Source organism: Falco peregrinus, chromosome 11 (genome assembly GCF_023634155.1).
Source record: "Falco peregrinus isolate bFalPer1 chromosome 11, bFalPer1.pri, whole genome shotgun sequence".
Taxonomy (NCBI): domain Eukaryota; kingdom Metazoa; phylum Chordata; class Aves; order Falconiformes; family Falconidae; genus Falco; species Falco peregrinus.
In genome coordinates, this window is record NC_073731.1 from 1,789,485 (window position 1) to 1,808,457 (window position 18,973).

The 18,973-nt window shown below is 43.3% G+C and overlaps 1 protein-coding gene across 3 annotated transcripts in view; it reads left to right on the forward strand.

Moving 5' to 3' along the window:
* SPTBN1 (spectrin beta, non-erythrocytic 1) overlaps positions 1-18,973 on the forward strand; it is a 136,104-nt gene that overhangs the window by 32,202 nt on the left and 84,929 nt on the right. For all 3 annotated transcript variants that reach the window (XM_027783310.2, XM_055816003.1, XM_055816002.1), the window contains exon 2: positions 10,115-10,311. In XM_027783310.2, coding sequence (XP_027639111.1) covers positions 10,164-10,311 — 148 coding nt within the window. In that variant the 5' untranslated portion in view covers positions 10,115-10,163. The remainder of the gene's footprint in view (positions 1-10,114; positions 10,312-18,973) is intronic.

Sequence of the window (18,973 nt, forward strand, 5' to 3'; positions counted from 1 at the left end):
AGCTTTATGATTGAAGAAGACATGTTGTGCAACATCTCTAGTCCCTCTTCCATCCCCAGAAGCTTGGCTGTAGCTCTCTTCATTTGGATTAATATAACGGATGTAAACTTGTATCTATCTATAAATTACATGGTCACACACAGGCAATCACAGTGCTCGTTGAATGATCAGGTGGTTTTTGAGTTTCACACTTTTTCCTAAGGAATATTCCACTGTAGGTTACAGGCTAGCTAGGCACTTCAGCCAGTGCTGTTTCCATGGTGGCTCTCAGCTGTCTGTGATGGGCTGGACACCGCCTGGCACTGCCAGCTTGCTGGAGCACCAGTTCTGGAGCACTGTCGAAATAACCAGTGCTGGTTGCTGAGGGCATTCAGGTTGCCTGGGACTTCCTGCCGAGTTAGGGTTATGGCTAAGGTCAAGGGATTAAGGTTTTTCTGCTGCTCTCCGAGCACAGACAGTGATGCCTTCATCCAAAGAAGAACCAAATCTCTGAGAGGCTTCAGGCAGCGGGCGCGTCTCTGTTTTCAGGCCTTCGCTGACACACAGCTGGTTTCCAAAGCTCAGTGCTCTGTTTCTCGTAAGCTGGGTCATGCGAGAGTAGAGACCAGAAAATGGTAGGCTCCTTTCTGAGGGTAGCTGGGTTTTATTGGAACTCTGCTCTGCATGAGCACTTGAAAAATAGTAGAAAAGACTTTCTGTTTTGTTCCACTGAAGAAAAAGGTAAATACTGCTGTAGACAATTGCCCTACATTTTCACATTGTTTTGGTGAAGGTCAAGCGACAGATAGCCCCTAGAACATGGTAATACTAAATATTGTCCTTTAAATTCTCAGTGACTGTGGAAGGAATTTTTTTAGTAGTTGCTTTGGAAGCCTGCTGATAATTATTGAAATATGTCAGCTTTCGTTCCTGCCAGACCATGAGGAAAAGATGTCCCAGGTATCCTTCACCAGCTTGAAGACCCAACACACTCATCCACGAGTACTTTCAGTTGGACTTTTTAGAGATGTTTGGAATGCACACCTTTGCCTTGCTCCATGATCAGAATTGAGAAGGCTCAAATGCAGAGACTTTACAAGGTTGTTTGAAATCTGAATGCTTCTTTGAAACAAGATCCTATCTACATGCCATATCTCGTAAAATCTGCCGGGGTAGGCGTCCATTCATAATACGGAAACAGCCATCTTTTCACTTCTCTGCCTCTTCTGTTGTAACAATGAAACCTTTGAATTGTGCTAGAGCTAAAATGTGTATCAGAATAAATGTTATCTTGACAGTGAGAGCCTACGTAAGCAAGGTCCTTCTTGTAATTCCAGAAGGGACTGAGCTGACCTGGAGCCTTTTTGGTTTCAACTGCAGTTGATTTCTTCTTGTTGATTTCATTCAACTTACAACTATGATAACCCTTTGGATTATATATGGTGAACATATTGTTAATCCAGCCTACTCATATTTTTAATCACTTTATATTAATTTATTGCTATCAGCAGGTTTTTCCTGTTATGTTAGTTCAGTTATCAAAAATTTCAGGCAATTCCATGGTCAAATTTTTCTCTGTAAGTGTTTTATAGTGAAGTAAGTACATGGGCTGTAAAACTGAAGGGCTCTTGGCTTGCTGACAATCCTGTTCCTCAGAAAAAGTATTGGCATGCCAACTGTTCCTTACAGATGACCCCACAGATCAGGGCGCACAGGTGCACAAGCACGTATTACTTGTCTTGTAAAGCCCTAACAACATTCAGGTTGCTGCTCCAGTCACTGTCCAAAATATGGTCCCTGATTTTGCTGCTCATTTGTCATTTTTCAGTTTGGAAGAGACCAGCTGCATTTGCTTTTGGATGGCCAAGCACCAGAACATGTCTGCAAAGTTAGAACAGTGGATTTGGCATATTTATTTAAAACTTACAAATTGGCACTTGAATATTTTCATGGGGCCTAGGCTTTGCAAAAGGTACCTTCTGGATGGTTACCCTACGCAGAAACACAGCTTTTTCTGAAAGCGGGTGGGAGATCTGTTAACTGGGATGTGGAAGTTAACGAGTGATAGATGCAGGAATGGAGGTGGGGAGAGAAACCATAGAGCACAGCTGATGAGCTGGCCCCCCAGGTTTTTTCCAGCTAAGCCATTTGCATAGCAGGACACTCCCAGGTAGTTCAACAGGCTGCCTTTGACTGACTGAGGAAAGACTCTGAGGGTGATGAAAATGGTTTTTAAAAGCAATTGACTGAGAGCTGCACAAGTTGAAATCTGTAGGAGTTTCTTTATTGACTTAATTATAAGCAGAAAATAGGATGACAGGTTTTAGAAAATGCCCAGTTGATGTTCCACCAGACAAGAGGTTTTGGGTGCTGAGCCACATCTCCTTTGGCCACGCTGGATATAAAGGTGGCTTGTGAGATGGAGTGAAGCTGTATTCAATCTATGGGTCTCACTTGAGCAGCCATGGACTAGCTCGTGATGTACTTACTCGAGCTGATCCTTACTCTCACAGAACTAAACTGCCTTTAGCCCTGACTGAGCTTGTGTAAACCTTGCCCAGCAGTGATCATTGAAGGAAAACCATGAGTACATGAGGAAAGAGTACTCTGTGTTTTGCTTAAGAACTGAGTAAGGAGGTGGTATTCTTTAAGCCTGGTACTAGCATTCACAGTATGTGGCGTTTTATTAACACAATCCTCATGCGTGTTGCGTGCCTCTCTGTGTAACTCAGTGCAGACTGTGCCACCATCCAGTCTCTGGATCCCCGTGGACTTTCCCTTTCAGCAGAGATGGAAGAACATTGCTGGCTAGAAGCATGCTGATGGCTGATTACCAGAGCCCTCCCCACCTCCCTCAGCAGCTTGACAAAATGTGTTTTACATTCTTCAGATGATGAGGGGAAAAGGAAGGGCAGTCCCAGAAGGGATCTGGTGCTTACTCCACCCTTAAGTGTTATGTGTGGTAACGTTCAGTTCTGCTTGATTTTTGTACTCCTCTTTATTAACTTGGTTCAAAACCCCACCACTTCTTACCTAAAATGTCTCAGTGTTTTTTGTGGCTTAGTCTTTTCATGGTTTGCACGTAGTTGGTGGAGGGGCATGGGGTTCTCTAGAGGACAGTTCAGAGGCAATATCCAATCTGGGACACTCCACAGGGAGTTACAAGAACCTAGAGAGTCTCACCCCGCAACTCCTATTACGTGTCTGATTGGGATGAAACAAATATGAAGCCCTCCACCCCCTTTCTGGTTTTAGGAAGCTTTTCAAATAACGTTGACACTTTATGGGTAGTATCCTCAGCTCAGTGGAAACTACCTCTGATGACAGAGGACAAATTTGGACCCTACGTGTCAATTAATTTTCTCTAGAGTCTTCAGGAAAAAATGCTGGAATCCAGATTTGCTGGGTAATGGATGAGAAACTGGATGACATTTTGTAGCTTTAAATGTGCAGAGAATCAGTCTAGGTTTTAATGATCCTTGCTGGAACTGAAAGGTTTGAGGCAGAGATGTGGTTCAGGTTTACTAAATAACTTTTTTTTTCCAGTTGTTATTAGTTCCTCTGTGCTCTTGGCTGGGATGCTGGGTGCTTAGTGTTATAAGCACTGCATTTGCTGAACCAGTTTCAATCTTTGTCCTGTGCGTTGCACATGTTGGTCACGGGTGTTCAGCGGTCACCCCTGCTGTAAAAACACTTGGGTTTCCAGTACAGTGAGTTGTATTTTTGTTTACAGTGAAGAGTGCAAACACTTTTTGAAGTTGTTTCAGTGCTTATGTAATATGTACCAGTCTCCCAGCTAGAGCATGATATCCTGGGGACCTCAGAAGAAAAATAAGAGCCTGTAAACCACTCTTAACTCCCTGGTTGCTGCTTTCAAATGATGGGTTATCCGAACTGTGGGAAGTAGACCTTGCTCATGAAGGACAGGCAGCATGATCTTAATGACCTTTGCACACTTTTCCAGCCTGTATTGGGAATAAAGAGGCTTCAGTCTCGCTTTGCTTGTGCATTCCTGAAGCATCTGTGCCCTACATGCTGATTGTGGTGTTTGACTCCCTGGTAGTACAGCCTGTCCGCCCTTTTCTTATGACCTTTCAGGGTGCTTCCAGCTCTCAGCCTCCACATCCTGAGCATGGACAGCCAGAGGAGCTGGCACCAGAAAGTGGGTTGACTCAGGAAGCAAACAGGAAAACAGACAAAACACGTGGAGTACTCTTGGGCTGGAAAATGCAGAAAGTGTGATTCTGCTTCTCGAAAGAAAGATGGGGTGGGGGGCCAGACCTTGCATGCAAGAGAGAGGATATTGGAGTTCAAGGGAGTTAAAGCTTTGCTGTATTAGTACCTTTATTATTTTACAATTGTTTTAGCAGCTGAAGCAAGACAAAATGTCAGCGATTGTGCTGCCCACACTGCCCTGTGAGGACAGGGGAAGCTTCTGCCTCTGAAAAGCGTGTCGGGGTTCGTACAGCATGAAGCAATGGGCCCCGGGCTGAGCCTGGGGACAGGCTGGAAAGCAGCTTCTGAGGCTTCACGTTAAGTTCTCCTGTCTTTCTAAGCTCTGTGCTCAGGACTTCTATTTTTCAGTTCAGGTGTTATGTAGAGCTCTGAGTTTCTAACTAGTATTTTTTAAATACTTGCAGAATTTGATTTTTAGGTGTGTTTGAATATGTGTGTCATTTTGCATACAGTCTAGAGTTTCTTTAAAGGTGCCCCTATCGACTTGTGGTTGGGCTGGTTTCCTTTCTGTGGAAGCTAAAGTGAGAAACTTGCCCTGATGGGGAGACAAGATGTGGCGGGGTGCTGGGAGCTCAGAAGAATTTCCGTTCTCCAGCTTAAATATGAGTTTAAAGCGACATTTTAAAAAATGTCTGTTAAAAAATGTTAAAAATGTTTGTTGTGCTGCTGTTAGGAGGGAACTGAATATTGCTCAGAACGAGCACGGTTTGGTTACATTGTAACTAGATTTTCCTCCTTTTAGTAATAATAATTACTCTGAAGTGAATTCGTTGCTAAAGAGCTGGACTCATTACCCTGGTCCAAGTCATCAGTAGGAAAGAAGCAGTACACACTAGGAGTGAAAGTATCTGGAGGTGGAAGTCCTGCAGGAAGGGTAATTGAATTTATTTCTGTGCTTGTTCAGCCTTGGTTTCTGAGAGAGCTACCAGAAAGGAGGCGGTTTGTAATTTTGGTTTCTTTGATGTACATGTCTGATATGTAGGAAATGGAGAGAAACCGTTCCCTTTCTTACAGTGATTGTGTTTGTACTTGTCTCTGGACCCGTGTGGTCTAGTAACCAAGAGATGGAAGTGTCTGTATCCCATTTTCTGTCCTCTCAGCCATTCAGTCATATACAATTTATCTTAACTGTCAGAAAAATGGCAATAGGTTGAACTGTGCGTTAGCCAGGGAATAGTCTATTTACATAAGAAATGAGACCATTTGGGGATTGCTGTTCAAAATACATTTTCTTCAATCATAACACCATAAAAACCTCTTGACAATGCTTAGATAGTAAGAGTAACATGAAACCAATTGCAGCTTAGAATGCTTCATGGAAGAATAGTGACTCTTGAAAAAATAATGTTTACTTTAAAGATAAACGTAACGATTAGGAAGTAATTCCAGATGTGTGGTTATGGCAGAATTTTAGTGATTATAGTTTCAGTCTGTTTAGTGAATTACATTATTGCGTTTAAGAGTAGCCAATGGATTTTTTTTAAATGAATTCATTCTTCAAATCGTCTGAATAAAACTGTTTATTTTCTATTATCTAAGAAACAAACAGACCAGAATCTGGTTTATTTATGAAAGTAAATACAAAAGGTCTGACCTCTGGATATTGCCTTTGAAAATCATCTGAGAAAATGCTGTTCCTGGTAGCTGATTCTTTCTTTGAGCCATTTCTTCTTTTGGAAGATAATGCCAAACACCACCCACCCTCAAATTACGCAATATATTTTAAAGAATGCTTTGAAATGAAATGGTTTGATCTCTTTAGTCTCATGAGGTCTTCCAGCGTTCTATCAACTGCAGAAGGCAGTAGTGTGTTACATTTTATGAATGAAGACAGAAGTTTTCAAATTTACAAAACCTTTCTTTCCCCATTGTGGTGGGTCTGTGCTGCCTTGGGGACTTGAAGCAGTTACATGCTATTTATTAGTTCACCTGTGTGGTTGCTTATCCCTGTAGTTGCCGGCTACCAGCTCCAGGGCCCAGGTGCACCCAGTGCTGCATGTAAGAGGGATGTGGACTAGCTGAGAAATCTGAACGCCTGTTCTTTGTATTTAAGCCCTATATAAAGGTCCTGTAACGTAGAGCCTGTGCCTGAATTGCGAATGGTAATGACATTGGGACCTGCTGTTTCTAAAATGGTATGCTTTCTTGTTATTGGTGTGCTTATGTTTATCAAATTCTGAGAATGGGTTGGCTTGGAGTCCTCTGTATTAAGACTGCTCAGGATGACAGCTGAAATTCATGTTACATTTGGCTCTCCACAGAGAACATTGTTTCTTTATTAGATTGGTATTTCAGCTTAAAGCCAGGCCAGGATGTTTAAATTACAAAGGTTGTTCCCGCTGGAGCACAGGCTGTCTTCTGACCCTGTGCTTTCTGCTTGTGCTACATACTCTATAGTGATTTCTTCCAAGGGTGTTAGTGGGTGCTTTGCGCATGAGTGGAGAGCGCTGCAGTAAGCTAATGGCACACAATGCAACTGGCTCCTGCTTTGTGCTGACTACACAGTCAATAAAACAAATGTGTACTCACAAAGTACTTGTTGAAATCATCCTGCAGTGGAGGTCTGACCAGATAAAATTATGCTGCATCTTGAGCAGCAATTATGCAAGTAACATGTCAGGCTTAAGATAAATATGTAAATATACATATGTTACATGTATGTGTATATACACACGCAGAATTTTTTCAGCATATGTCTTTCAATGTAGGGCTAATTTTATGGATGACAGATTACGCTTGAGGTCATTAATAGTGAAAAGCTCCAGAAGAATTCTGAACCATTTTTCCCCATTACTCTCTGGGCAGTTGCAGATGGCACTGGTGTTTCTGTTTGTCAAATAGGGGCATCCGTAACGTAGAAATAAGATTTGCTGTTGTAGCTGAGCCCATCCGCAGGACCTCCACCTCATTGCTGTAGTATGAATACTGGAGGTTTCTGATAGAGCTTGTGTTTATCTTCCCTCTCTGTTCTTGGAGGCTCCAGGGGGTTGTGCTGGGTCAGAGCTGCAGCAGGAGTCTTAAGAGAAATTGTTTTTCAGCAGAGCAGAGGCTTAGCGTGGTGGTTGCACATTATGTAGCTGGGTCTTTCTTTGGAAGAAGGCAGGGCAGCTTATTTCAGTTAGAATTCAGCTCTGTTATCCTCACCTCCCCACAGAAGTGCTTTGCTGCAAGGTACTTATTTTTATCACTGCAGTGTGTGTCTGCTACCTCTCTCTGCTGTTCCTGTGTCATTGAGCTGCATCCCAGAAAAGGGACCTTGATGTCAGCCAGTGAAAGAGACAGTGCTTTTATTTTCAGGGTCTCTACAGAATCAGAACAAGTATGTAAGTTTTCTAGCCCTATAGGTGTGGGATAACAGGCCCATTTAATGCTCAATTAAGCTTTATGTGGGATAGATTTTTGCTTGTGTGATGCTCAGGAAGGGTAAAAGAAGAGATAAAGCACAAGTTATAGTTGAAATTGATCCTGATGCATCTAAACACAGATGATACAGAAATAAATGGAATCGATGGCTTGTAGCCCCTATACTAAATTAGCATGATGCAGCATCCTGGTTTTAGGGTGACTGCTTTAATTTTTATGGTTTGAACTGCTGCTCTTGCAGTGGCACATCATCTCCTCATTGGGCACTGATGAATACTGAAAGCTGAAAAGGTTGAAACTGATGCTGCAGAACAGTCTGATTCCACGCGTTGTTTATACCACAGCTGCTCCATGGATTTAATTGGAATTAACCCTGATTTCTGCCTGTGTACAGGAATCAATGGGAGGTTTTTGGCTAAGCTTGATACTAGATGGGGATCAGCTGGTGAATGCTGTGCAGAAAGGCTTCGAGTGGGACTTAATCCTGTCCTGGTCTGGGCGCCATCCTTTTGTCTGTCGACAGCGGCAGAACGCGGCCGGCAGGGGAAGGGCCGGGCCCTCGCCCGGGCTCCCTGCTGGAAAGCGCCAGCCCAGGCGGCTGCAGCAAAGGAGGGTCGTTCAAAAGGCTTTTCCCAGAGCAAGTTTGCTTCGTGTTCTTTCAGTCTGTTGGCAGCTTACCATAGCTAAAGCGATTTCTTCCCACCTTTTGTGAAGGTTGAATCGCTCGCAAACAGGCTTCGGCAGCAGCGTCTTATGTAAGAGCCTCGAGTGCAGCCCGTTTTCTGTTTCAGTGTGAAACGGAGGGATTATTTTTGAAGGAGATAGATGAGAAATCTCATCTGCGGTGGGGAACAGGAGGGTGTCATGTCAACCCAGCCTTTTTATCATAGGCCCCTCTGGGAAGTTAATGCCTCTGAAGTGCGGGAGCAGTGATGGCGCCTAGGCCAGTTTTCCCCCGTGAGCTGGCGCCGTGTCGGCCGCAGGGTGGCTCGGCAGGGCCGCCGCAGCCTCCCGTTCCCGGGGCCGAGGGGGCGGCGGGGCCGAGGGGGCGGCGGGGCCGAGGGGGCGGCGGGGCCGAGGGGGCGGCGGGGCCGAGGGGGCGGCGGGGCCGAGGGGGCGGCGGGGCCGAGGGGGCGGCGGGGCCGAGGGGGCGGCGGGGCGTGCCGGCCCTGCTGCCCGGCGCCGGCAGGTGGCACCAGGTGGCCGCCTGAGGCGGGCCCGCTGGCGGGCTGGGCGCTCCCCGCTGGCCGCGGCGGCGGGGGCAGGTGAGCTGGGCGCTGCCGGCTCGGCCGCGGCGGGGGATGCACCGGCTCGCTGGCGGCGGGGGCTGGGGGAGCGGGAGCCGCCGACGTCCGTGAGGGAGCGCCCGGCCGGCGCCCCGGGGCTGCCTGCCTGTGGCACGGCGCGGCGGCGGGGGGCGCGCAGGAGCCGCGGCGGGAGCCGGCACACAGGTGGAGCCACACGGCCGGAGCCCTTTCTCACGCACGCTCCCGAGTCTTCCTGTCATGTGACCGCCGCTACTAGAACCTGGCCGTGCCCCCTTTCCCAAACATTGAACCGCATTGTTTTAGTAACTACCACGTTTTTGTGAAGGCGGACCGTGTGTTTGCTGTGGGGGGCCGGTGTGAGCGCGGGCGCTGAGGGACGGGCTGAGGGCGGCCCTGGACCCGCCGCTGTGCCCCTCGCTTCAGGGCCTCCAGTGTAGCCGCCGTCTATAACCTCCCTTCTCTTCCCTCAGAGGAGGTGTAAGGCTCTTTTATATTTAGTGCTGATAAGTACATGCAAATTCCAATCAGAAAGTGGCATGAATATGCTAACAGTATCCGGCTGCCTGAAAGAGGAGAACCTCGTGTAAAGGGTTGCGTTGGTGGGCTACCATTTTGTTGCTAGGGAGAGTTCAAAGCGATGCCTCAGATAGTTGTTTTTATCTGGGTTAGTTCATAACTAAATTCCCAGGGTGGCTCACAAAGTCAGCATTTGCATGTGAAGAAAGAAATGTTTCTTCAGATACATGTTAAAAGGCTTCTGCTGGTCAAATGCTTATGTGACTTTTTAAGCATTTGCATTTTTTTCATCAGAATTTACACCGTTTTGTAAAGATGTTGAGGTCTTCTTCACACTTCAGTCTTTTCGTAGCCGAGTTATCCACGGCTCCATATGGTTTAGCCTATATTCACAGATTTGTAAAACTGACTGGCTGATTTTGAAAATAACAGTGGTGAAAGTATTTAACTGCACGTTTCATATGTGTTCCACTTTGTGCAGAGTTGGACATGACAATTCGGGATATGTGTATGCAGCAAAGCTGCTGGCTTGAAATCTTGCTTTTGTGAGGCGCTTCGTTTTTTAAGAGGACTTTGAGCATTCAGTTGCTTTCTGAAGGACTGGTTGGTATCTAACCTGTTCTTGAGCTTGTGCCCAGGCTTCAAGTAAAAGTCATTGGTTTTTGAAACCAGAAGTCTTGAGCTTGAATTTTACCACTTTCTTTCAATATACGTATATTATCTAAATTATTATGTGTGTTTTTCTTTTACAGAGGTTTTTAAGAAGAATCTGATGGTGAGAATAGGTTAAGAAGACTCAGGATGACGACAACAGTAGCAACAGATTATGACAATATTGAAATCCAACAGCAGTACAGCGATGTCAACAACCGCTGGGATGTCGATGACTGGGACAATGAAAATAGTTCTGCTCGACTCTTTGAACGATCCCGCATCAAGGCCCTAGCTGGTAAGCACTGACCACATGAGCGAAACTCTGATGCCGTATGTATGTGACAGTACGGACACTGTCTGTCTTCAGTGCCTGTGCCTTGTCAGTAAACGAGAGCTGGAAATTCTTCTGAGGTCAAGTGCAGCTTGCCTGAACAAGTTTTGAGATTGTTTTGTCCACTGACATTAGTGGGACACGATGGTCTCATGTTGCTTTGCAGGATGTGTTCATATCTGACGTTTTGCAAACACTTGGCTGTTCAGGTTTGCTGTTAAGACTTCTTTACTGTAAGCACAGGATGGAAGAGATTTAATCCAGGACAGAAGAGATTTAATCCAAGCACTTTTTTTTATTACCTAGAAGTTTGTACTGACTCAGTTTCTCACCTCATCAGTCTCATCAGATATTAACCTGTTTGGCTGAATCTTAAATTGTTTTGATTGGGTTTCTGTGAAGGGCTTCAAAATATCTTCGTTTGGAGGTGTTCAGAACATCTCACTTGTCCTGAAATGGAGGAATGTAGTAGGTATAGCTGTCATTTAGTAAATAATGCTGAAACTGCAAATTTTCCTGAGGAAGCAGAGCTTCTGAAATACTTGCTGTCTTCTGCTGAATTACACTCTCATTGGCAGAGAAATTAAATTTGATTGGGTCTTTTTTTTTTTTAACATTTGATTATTGCATATTAAAGGCTGTACATTAACTAGATTTGTTTATGCAGCAAAGAGATTATGTCATGTCCTCTCAGCTCTGAGGCATTGCCCTGCAAAGAAATTTTTATGCGCTCTGTAAATGATTTCCTGACTCTTATGGTAGCATGCCCACATTCCTGACCTCTGAACAAAATGCCTCAGTAACGTGGGACATACTATAAGCATGGAAACCAGCTCAAAATGTACTGAATTTTCTGCTAGTGAAATTTTAGATACAAGGACAGTTTTAAACCCAACACCTTATCATGTGTTGAAGCAGGTTTGTTAAATTAACCATACTGAGACAGAGGTATCATCTGTTTCATTTGTGATTCTGATGAGACTGATTCCAGAGCGAAGAGTGCCCTTTGGCCTCTTGGTGCCGGCCATGGGGGCATATTAGATGCAGAAACTTTTACATGTCAGGCACAGGGCAGGATCAGGTTTGGAGCTGAGCAACAGGGAAATAAAGTAGTTCACGCAGGTGGGCAGAGAGCAGATCACATATCTCCTACTGAGGATAGTAATCTTATTGACTTAATGGAACTGCCCATGGAAAGATGTGTGTTAATTTTTTCTATCTTTAGAAGACTTCTAATTACAGCAATTCTCATCACAGTGTGCATTTGAAATTACTGATGAAATGCCTGACCTGGAATGGGGCTGTGCTAAGTGGGGTCAGGAGCAGCCTAGTGATAGATTGGTGGTACACAAGAAGAATCTTGACTTGGGTTCTCTTACAGTTTGATCTTGTTTGAGGAAGCAACTCTATTTTACTCCTGCCACGTTAGTGGTTGCAGGTTATATTCTATTCCTTGGGTGGGCAGTGCTTTTAATACAAAGCTCATTAGCAGCGTTTGGGTCCAAGATCTAGCCTTTGTTGCAGTTGGTTGTTCCACTTAGTTTTATGGCAAGCAGAGGTCCCCACCTGAGTAATGAATAATAAACACGAAACTCTTATTTCAAGGAGAAGTAATGTAAGGAAAGTACTTGAATTATTTAGATAGCCTAAAACAAATACTGATGTCAAATCAAATAATTTTGCTGAAGATTCAATTCAGAGGCATATTTAAACATTTTCCCAGCGTGTTTATTTTTTGTTCTTAATAAGCATTACTCAGTTATTTTAATTTGATGTATTTCATATCTGTAATTCTCTGTTAGTGTTGAGAATGCTGTGTGCTGCCAAAACTTGGCTTAGCGTACTGCACTGCTGCTGCACTGCTTGAGAGCCTAATCATCATGCAGGGAGACAGCAATTAAGAGTGGTTTGTTTGTATTGCAGATCAATATAGTTAAAGGCTGAGCCATGGTACTCCTGGCACCTTTCAATGTATATTTTTGGATATGCTGTCTGGTGGGCAATCTTCCCTTGCATCTCTCCAGAAAGGCACTTGCAGTTTTTTAACAGCTGCAGCCTGGAGCTGAGAGAGCAATAATCTCAGCCATCGTACTCTTTAAATCGAGACAGGCTCTTTCTGGAAAGGTGTACTCTAATTCAGCTGCTTGTCACAGGATCAGACACGATAATCACTGTGTGAAAATGCCTGTGGCTGGTAATGCACACAAAGCCACATCGGGTGATACCAGGAGGCTCTTCTAGGCTCTAATCCCCACAAATTTGACTTTCTATTGCAGAACTGCTCTCTCCCGGTATTTCACTGCACGCTGAAGCAGAAGGAGTTGTGTACCACCTGCAGGGCCCAGATTTACTGAATAACACTCCAGTCTGACTTAGATGGGCACTGGCTCTTTGTGGGCACGAGCTTCTTCCCACATCTCCAGGATTGGCTATCTTCTGACAACAGCATTTTTCTTTGCTGAGGCCTCCTGGAAACAGCATTTTTCTTTCCCAGGGTCCTAGGTTAGTTGTACCTGAAGGCTGCCTGTGGATGTCCAACTCTTTCAGAATGCCTGCCTTTCATTGAAGTGACAAGATATATCAAAAGACTATCAATGTGTTGCACTCTGCAATGCACATGCGTCAGTATCTTCTTGTCCTAGTATGAAAGGTTTCCAAATGAACAGACCAGGCAGTGGTTCTTTATTCCCTATCTATAAGATGCAACCCGTTGCATTCAAAAGTAGAACAGCCGTGGGCATTTTACACTCCCTGACTAATGGCTATATACTCAATGTGAATCTTCCTGTTAGTGCAAGTATCTTCCGTCCACGTTCTTCAACAAGTTGTGAAGTGTCTCTTCTGTGAAGCTTCCATCTTGTGTTGATTCTTGTTTACTGTAATTGAAATAAGACTTATCTCCTTTAAGGTAAAGAAAGGTAGAGAGTGACTAGGCAAGAAGTGAGTTCTCTAGCCAGAGTCTGATACTCTGTTTTAGAAAGAATTGTAATGGCATCCATCAAGATGTTGAAATATTTAAACAGCAAAGCATGAGATGGTGGTCAGAGTAGTCTGTGATCAGAAGAGACAACGTATTAGAGAAAAGCTCAGTTACAGCAGGTATGATATAATAGTAGAAAAACACTACTGTCATCACAGCAGCTGGTGAGTGATAATACTAAAGCGGTCTGTATACCACGAAGACCAGAATGTGAAGGATTGTTTCAGATTAAAACAAATAAATGGTCTGGGAACTCAGCTTTCAATCAGAATCCAGATTTGAAGGGGTATGCAGTCAGATTGCTTGCCATTCATGTTGAGCTAACTCACTGTGCAACTGATATGAGAAGAAGGTAACTGATCCCTACTTCGTAAAGTAAGACACCCCACTGCAGGAAGTAATCTTTCACCTGTCCTTGTTCTCTGTGGTTCTTTGGAAGGTCTTGCTGGAAGACCAGGTAATTCTACCTGCTCTGTAGGAGCTAGAAAGATATCAAATTTGTGCAAAATTCTTCATTCACAAATCCTCAAGTGTTGGATTTCGTCTGTCAAGGACCATTAGCTAACAAGATTTGCTGTGCAGCGCCTTGGTGCGTTGAGCTGTTATGAAAGCCTTAAGAAACAGTTCAGTTGTTCAGCAGAATTTTTCACATTCAGTCTGGGATTGTGACATTCAGATGTACCATGCTTGCTGTCTCAGATGCTGTTTTCAGGTAGCATGAGAATTGTCACCTCCAAAACTTTCCGTTTCTCTAGTTAGCTAATTCTGTGTTAAAAAATGCTTAGCTAAAGTTACCTGCTTTTCTGCTCATTTGTATTTGCTTTTTTGTCCTCTGGGTTCACCCGAGTTGACCAGAAGGTCTGTGACTCAGCTGTCTGGCATATGAATTAAAAAGTTTCAAAGTTTATTAAATAAGAGGTGTATCTTCTCAGCGCAGGGCAGATGAAGCTGTGCATTCTGTTTTCAGCTCCACCTAAATGATTGTGCTTATGTTGGGACACTTGCTAGTGTTGCATGTCACAGTGGTTGTGAACCTTACAGGGGAACGCAGGTAAGGAGACTGCATTCGCTGTGCAGCTTTCCTTACTCATCCCTATTGCACAAATTGAAACCAGGCTTGTAATTCACACCAGTAACTTAAATTCTCATAGATGCAAAAGGGGAAAACCATTGAAATTGTTACTGAAGTTACGCTACTGAAAATTTTTTCTTTTTAATATAGTGGAATAGCTGCTTCTTAAGGATAAAAAAAGACAGAGAAAACTTGCAATGGGAAAGTGCTGAGTACCATATGTAGGGCTAGTTAGCACTTTTGGCCTTGGTATTTGAGCCATTTCTCCCCACAGCTCTGGTGCAAAAAGTCAGCAGAACAGGCCCCCAAAAAAGCAGAAAGTAAGATACTGCCTGTAGTACTCTTTGAGTGTTGTGCACCTGCTTGTCCCTGCTGACTAGTATATCTCTCATAGCAAAGTTTCTGCTGTTTCCCTCTGAGTGCACACTAAAGATACAAAAAAAATCTGCATGGTCAGAATGAGGTTTTGGGTCTGAAATCAATAAAAAAGGACAAAATACAATGATTTAGAGCTGAAGAAGATAAACCTATGGTTTATCCTTGACTTTGAAAGAGCATACTGAGAATAATCTCTTGCAGGTACGTTTCATGAATATCCAGTACTGAGCTATCTGGAACTTAAAAATCAACAGCCTAATTTTAATAACAGCAAGTGGATAAGGGGAGAGGGCCCAGCAGTATGTTGATGCTTGTAAATCAAGTGTGAAGGGCATGTGAAGAATTCACTTGGCACTAAACAAATAAAAACCTTACAGCAGTGAAACTGCAGCTGCATCTTCTCAGCACTGGTGTGGCTGTGCTGGTTCTTAGTCTGTGTTTTTGTTTAGCAGCCGGAGGCCTAATACAGACGTGGTCAGGTGAGCATGAAAGGGCTTATTTTGAAAAATCTTACTTTGCTCAGATAAAAGCTGATTAAATGATTTCAAGAAAAGCTCTTCCAAATGTTGACCTCACCCAATGCTTTGCTTCTGGATTTTACTTCTGCAACAACTTCTCAGCTGCAGGGCCTTACCAGAACCTGTAGGAGGCTGGTGTTAAAAACAGGAGTATCATTCTGTGTGTTTGTGTCATGCGGGCATCAAGAGGAGGGAGCATGGCAGCGGAGAAGCTGCTGTACTTATGCATGTCACCTGCAGTGCTTGCTGTAACTACTGATGAACACTGTGCTCTTATCAGAAAACAAGAAAAAGCTTAGCCCATCTGTCACTGCTGATTAATGTGTTAGCTTTTAAAGCTGCTGGTGGAGAACCGTTTCTAAAGCAAATAGCAAAAACCAGGCAATAAATTATATTTTGTTCTTAGCATTTTTATTTCTCAAGTTCATCAGTAGACTGACCAAAAAAAAGTGTCACGGTATGTCTGTGGTGCATAAAGTAACTTTCAAGTAAGCGTGAACAACTTGTATTCAATGATGTCCTATCAAAAATGTGATTTGGTACAGAGATCATCTGTATCTCATCGCTGTGGTAACATGATTTTTGGTATCAGTTATGCATAGTTTCAGGGTTTGCTCACTCTCTTTAGAATCAAACAAATAGTGTGCAAAGTGTGTGGTGGAGGTGTAGGTCAGATTCTTTGTAGTCTGATTAGGTACCAGATCTGTGGTCTAATGTAGCTTCAGGAGCATAGAGCAAAACTGCTGAAAAAAAGTACTGCTGAATGTAGCTTAGGACTTTTCTGGAATCATGCATGCTTGTCTGCTTCATGGGTAGTATCTGTGATCACTTAGTAACAGAGTGATGCATGAAAGTGTTTGCATCCTGGTGAATAACTGTAATCTGGCACACATCGCTCAGGCAGGACAAGTGGAGCTGGAAAAATAGGCTTTTTGCTTCTTTGGAGAGGGAGCAGGATAGGAGCGGTTGCTGGCAGCCTTACTCTGGAAAGTCTGACAGCTGCAGTCATTTTACATCTCTGATTAAATTCTTTCAAGACTAAGCAATATCGAGTTGGACATGTATGCAGGAGAACCCAGCATCTTGCCAGCAAGTAAGCCTGTATTGATCGATCTTTCGATCTCTGAATTCCTGTACATTAAGCTTCTGGACTGGAATACAGGTACCATATCTGTTTCTGGTGGAGAGCTCCAGCCATACGCCAATCTTTATGCACAAAGGGCTGACGCTGTGCTTGGACAGCAGTTCAGTAATTTAGCAAAGTAAGGTACAAGAGAATTCTGCACTGTAGTTACGAAGTGATTAAATATAAAAAGCTGTTTGCACAGAGAGGAAGAAAATAGAAAATTCATACATGTATGCTGGCTCCGTGTGCATACATGCATATGCTTTTAGGATACAAAATACGCATGAGGATAATCTTGAAAGCAGGTAAATCTGCTTTATCATACCTGGGTATTAGATACATTGGCACTGCGCTAACTTTCATAGCGTGCTTCCTTTCTTTCACTGATTTAGGTGAGAACTATGCCTTAATTCCCAGGCTGGCACAGCACAGCTCTCTCCTGTCTATTTTATTTTTCGTTTTGGCATCAGTAAAGAGGAAAAGCACTGAGGGACGTGCTTTTGGCTGCCTGCAACACTGAGATGAGTGAGATGCAGCGTTCTGCACCAGCTCAAGCAGGGAGGGACAGGGTAGGATTTGTGAAGGGGGGTAAAATGCTCTGGCTGCACCAGCTGCTCAAGGAAAGGAACAGTACTCACTGTGAGGTACCCTCCATATAGTCGGTGAGAGCTAAGCCAGGCACAATAGTAGAGCTGGGATAAAATCATGCTGAGGCTGATGATTTTGGAGGAGAGCTACCAGCCAGATTGTCAGCTGGTGTAAGTTGGCATTCTCCCTTGGCTTCTGTGAGACCATACTGACTTACACCAGCTGGAAATCTGACCCATAGCAGCCCATCACGCAAAACCTGAAGACTGAAGAGACTATAATGTTCTTTGCTGTTGGAATCAATGTTTTAGGGACACAATACAGAGAAACTATGAAACCCTTCGTTGAACTGATGACGTTGGTTTTGGATACTTTGCTGACTCATCTTAATGGGAAAGATTTCTTGTTTATAGAAACTTGCCAATAATGGCAATATTTTATTTTTGTTTTAAATTATGCCTTTTATCAAGGATGAGCTTGGCTGTGGATACATTTCAAAACCTGGTCATGAGCCTGTAATCCAAAAGTCTTTCCACAAAAAATGCGTATGTAGAAGAGAATGTTCTCATCTCATGTCTTTAGCATCTAACTAGCGATGTTTCTGCATTTATTTTATTTATTCAGCCAAATCTGCAATGTGCCTCGTGTTTTTCCTTCTATTTGTTGCTTGGATACTGCATGAAAGCACTCCCTGAAGTGTATAAATAATGTCTAGCAGAGCATACTGCAAAGCGAAATTCAATACAGGATTCAAAAATGTTTACTAATTTCTGTTAACCTTGGAGCACTTCTAATGGGGAAAGATTAGGGATGAAATCATTCTCTCAGATCAGAGCTTTGATTCTTATCTTGAGGTAATATCCTGGAGAGATATAAACCCAGATCGCCTTGAGACAAATTGTCTTGATGCGGTAGAGGCAGAAAGAACAGGAACAGGGATGAGGACCAGACAAGTAGAGAGGGTGATGAAAATCCACTTCCAAGTTCCACTTTTTGAGTTTCTAGCATTCTTTGTAACAGTTTTGAACTCTTCTATTAAGCAATGCAAACGCTACTTTTTTGCCAACCACTTTGTATGTTGTATGATTGGTTTTTGAAGCTTTGCTTCCTTTAAATGTTACTAAGCCTGTAAGGTGGATGGGCGTTAAGCGTAGACAGTATTTGACTACATCTAAGTGCATAATTTCTATGTGTAATATAAAAATGAAACATGTTTTGCTCTGGAATGAGTCTGAGACAGTTAGTACTTGTCAACTGATAACTAAGCTTTTTTGCAGAGACAGGCAATTCCCAGATGGGGAAATTTTGTGGGTGAGATTCGATGAAAGAAGTTTTTTGAAAATAAACAGAGAGATGTGTCTTTTGTGTTGGCTTTAAAAATGAGGCTTTCAGCTCATGTTTTTGCATTAAGTATATTGTTTATATAAAAAAGCTTCCAACAATTATTTTTTTTCCCCTTACATTTTCCTTCTCTTTCATTTCGTGTGAACTACAGGATCAACGCAAACCTGTACCGTTTTGGCTTTTCTGGAACTTTGTTGCTCAGGTATAAGAGGATCTAAAATTCTGTAGGGAGCCCAATTAACTTCAGAAGTTTCTAATTTAGGGGCTCAAGCCTCTCCAGTTATGGAACTGTCAAAATTGAGAGGTATTTTTTCATCCGTCTCCCCTAAACTGACCACATGGAAATGCAGCTGGTCACAATTTGTGAACATTAATACAGTTTATACACTTTCTGTTCTAGCTATGTGAAGCAGGGGAAATAGTTGAAATAAATACTCTGGCTTATGGAGGTTTTTTAAGATTGGTGTGTTCTGCTTGTTGCTTTCACCCAATTACCATTTTGCTCAGGAGTAGATTGAATTTTCATGCTGGAGTGATTATGGTGTAGCAGCAGTGCATCTTCTGTGTTCATGGTCAAACTGGAAAAAAAGAAGAAAACAGTACAAAAGGATGAAAAGCAA